Consider the following 3,522-nt stretch of genomic DNA (forward strand, 5'->3'; position numbering starts at 1 on the left):
CAAAGTGATGTGCAATTTGCTCAGCACTCATCTGGACTCACTATTCCTTTAAATGAAGTTCAATTGAATACCACTCCCACTGCACTTAATTGTTGAGGTTATGAATGCCACGCCTACTGCAGCATTGAGGGCAGGTGAGTGCCCTATATAATCAGCAGAATTTACTCAGAAGGCATTGTGTTCAAGGTGAGTAAGCTAGAATGTCTGTGTTGTGCTGTAGAGTAATACAAGCAAGTAGGCCATGCTGCTATCACTAACACAACTGAATTACTCTTAAAAGTAGTTGACCTCATGTGATTTGCGTGACATATTTGTTTCAGGGTATTGTTTATCAAGCATTCATTTAAAAGAAGAACGTCCCTGCTGAACTATGGTAAGTGTACCTCCTTGAACTGATTCATCTTTGTTCGAAATGTAAGGTGCATTTCTAGCACTTCTGAAGTTGTAGTGCTTGCACACTAACACAGTATTTGGAATACTCAGTTAATTCAGTTTGACATGGTGAGCCCCACCATTCCTATCACAGACTTAATTTTGTTGGTACACAATGTGGATAAATGGTAGCTGGTACAGAATGACAACGATTTGACTTAAGTCTAAGATTAAGGGTTTTTCTTAACAGAGGGAGTGCATCTCCATACACATCGGCCAAGCAGGTGTCCAGATGGGCAATGCATGCTGGGAGTTGTATTGCCTGGAACATGGTATCCAGAAAGATGGGACAGTTCAGGCAGACTCGGGTGCTGTTGCATTGGTTGACTCATCATTTGGAACTTTCTTCAATGAGACTGGGAGTGGGAAGTATGTGCCCAGGTCTGTTTTCATTGATCTGGAGCCTACAGTTATTGGTAAGGATGTGCAAGCTTGCCCTACACTGGTAGATGGTTCATAGAACTGAAATGAGACTGCATTACATGTAGTCTGTGTTTGTAGCATGTGAAGCCTAACTTCTCTTGTGTGGTACTCCAATGACTAGTTGCCTTGATTTATTTTCTGCATATATTTCAATGTGACTGCTTTTCTAGATGAGATCCGGAATGGACCCTACCGTCAGCTATATCACCCTGAACAGCTCATCAATGGCAAGGAGGATGCTGCCAACAACTACGCCCGTGGCCATTACACCATCGGTAAGGAAATTGTGGACCCTGTGCTGGACAGAATACGTAAAATGGTAAGGCTCTACAAAAGTGATGTGGTACTAATCCATGTTCTTTGGCCATTTCTTTGCCATCTCTGCAAGGAAGTAAGTCTCAATGTTGAATTGGGTGTGACTCTTGTTTTCAGGCTGACCAGTGCACTGGACTCCAAGGGTTCCTCATCTTCCGCAGCTTTGGCGGTGGGACAGGTTCAGGATTCGCTGCTCTGCTAATGGAGCGCCTGTCTGTGGACTTTGGGAAGAAGGCCAAGCTGGAATTCTCAATCTATCCGGCTCCCCAGGTGTCCACAGCCGTAGTGGAGCCCTACAACTCTATCCTGACCACCCACACCACCCTGGAGCACTCTGACTGTGCCTTCATGGTGGACAATGAGGCCATCTTTGACATCTGCAAGCGTCACCTTGATGTGGAACGACCATCTTATGGAAACCTCAACCGCCTCATCGCCCAGGTTGTCTCCTCAATCACCGCCTCCCTGCGTTTTGACGGAGCGCTGAACGTAGACCTGACTGAATTCCAGACTAACCTGGTGCCTTATCCCCGTATCCACTTCCCCTTGGTAACTTACGCTCCCATCATCTCGGCAGAAAAGGCCTACCATGAGCAGCTGTCCGTCCCTGAGATCACCAACGCCTGCTTCGAGCCAGACAACCAGATGGTGAAGTGCGACCCTAGGCGAGGCAAGTACATGGCATGCTGCCTGCTCTACCGCGGTGATGTCGTGCCCAAGGATGTCAATGCCTCCATCGCTGCCATCAAGAACCGCCGATCCATCCAGTTTGTGGACTGGTGCCCCACTGGGTTCAAGGTGGGCATCAACTACCAGCCGCCCACAGTGGTGCCAGGGGGAGACCTAGCCAAGGTGCAGAGGGCTGTGTGCATGTTGAGCAACACCACCGCCATAGCGGAGGCTTGGGCAAGACTGGACCATAAGTTCGACCTGATGTATGCCAAGAGGGCCTTCGTACACTGGTATGTGGGTGAGGGCATGGAGGAGGGGGAGTTCTCTGAGGCCAGAGAAGACATGGCTGCCCTGGAGAAGGACTATGAGGAGGTGGGCCTGGATTCTGATGATGGCCGTGAAGATGAGGAGGAAGAATATTAAACCGGTGTCAGTGTTTTATACTTGTCAGCAACCCCTTGTAGAAACCTTTAATAAATCCAAAATAATTTGCACTTCATTGGTTTGTTCATTCATTCAAAGCATACAAATGTTTGGTTGCATCTGTCCAAGTTTGCCTTTTATTTTAAATTAAAGCTAAGCACTGCTTAATTAAGATTGTGTAGCTACTTGGTTTTGGGGATTGACAATGACATGTACTGTAGCACAAGACAGGTGGAGGTATTGACATGACAACCAGACTAGCATGACTGCAAGTAGGGTGCATCTAACCTTGTTGAGACATGGCTTTCTTTGTTTGGAAAGACTGGGCAAGTCCTTTGCAGAAAGCAGCTACTAAGGGGTGGAAACACCCTAAATAAATAAAATAAAAAACACTAACTCACTAGCAGAACATCAGATGTGCTAGAAATGCACCATACATTATTTTATTTTTTCTGAGACTCATGTTTTTCATTTTATTGGACAGATATAGTGACTGACAGGAAAGTGAGAGGACATGAGCATTCGAACCCATGGCATGTGTGCACTGTAGACCGTGGTACTAGGCCACTACCATATATTTTTAAACAAAGATTGATTGATTTTGTAGGTTTGTTATTTGAATAAAGTTGATATAATTATCAATGTCTGTACAGTGTTATTGCTATCCTCTACAAAGATAACCCATGTATACTCTGTTAATTAACGCCTGTTCTCTGTTACACTATGTTTTCCCTTTTTATAGAATCTTTATTATGAGAGAACTATGAAAGTGATGAATGAATTCATATTTTATGTGGAACAAAATCATACATGTGTATTTTAAAGCTATTTTGATGCTGGAAATTGCCTCGACAGAATACGACGACAGTATTTGCATTGTAAATCTATTCTTACGTAATTGCTGACTGCCAGTGGTAATCAATGAAATTAAAGTGTACATATTCATCTCTTGAAAATTGTGGATATGTTTTAAAATGTTACATACAGGATCATTTGCAATTTGTAAATAAAAGTGTCAAACATTGTTGTGGGGGTCTATTTCTATGCAGATGCTTTTACTGCTGTATTTGATCATTTTATTTAATATTTGTATGAGTATGTCAGGGATGGAAATTAAACTCCCCCGAGGCGACTGTTTTTCAGGAGAGGTGAGTAAAAACGTTCCCTTGACAACCAAACTAAGCTTGCCGGCTGCCACAGAGGAGCGAGGCTAATGGTCTACTCCGCATGTCAATCAACTAGCTATGTACTGTATGT

At 44.0% G+C, this 3,522-nt stretch overlaps 1 protein-coding gene across 1 annotated transcript; it reads left to right on the forward strand.

Moving 5' to 3' along the window:
* Positions 1 to 625: 625 nt before the first annotated feature.
* On the forward strand, positions 626 to 2,293 carry LOC308154717 (tubulin alpha chain-like). Its single transcript, XM_080527901.1, has 3 exons — positions 626 to 848; positions 1,026 to 1,174; positions 1,288 to 2,293. Exons 1-3 carry the CDS (start codon positions 665 to 667, stop codon positions 2,263 to 2,265), a joined length of 1,311 nt encoding a protein of 436 aa, XP_080384027.1. The 5' UTR covers positions 626 to 664; the 3' UTR covers positions 2,266 to 2,293.
* Positions 2,294 to 3,522: the final 1,229 nt, after the last annotated feature.

This window comes from Nansenia antarctica (genome assembly GCF_963989245.1).
Source record: "Nansenia antarctica genome assembly, chromosome: 4".
Classification (NCBI taxonomy): Eukaryota; Metazoa; Chordata; class Actinopteri; order Argentiniformes; family Microstomatidae; genus Nansenia; species Nansenia antarctica.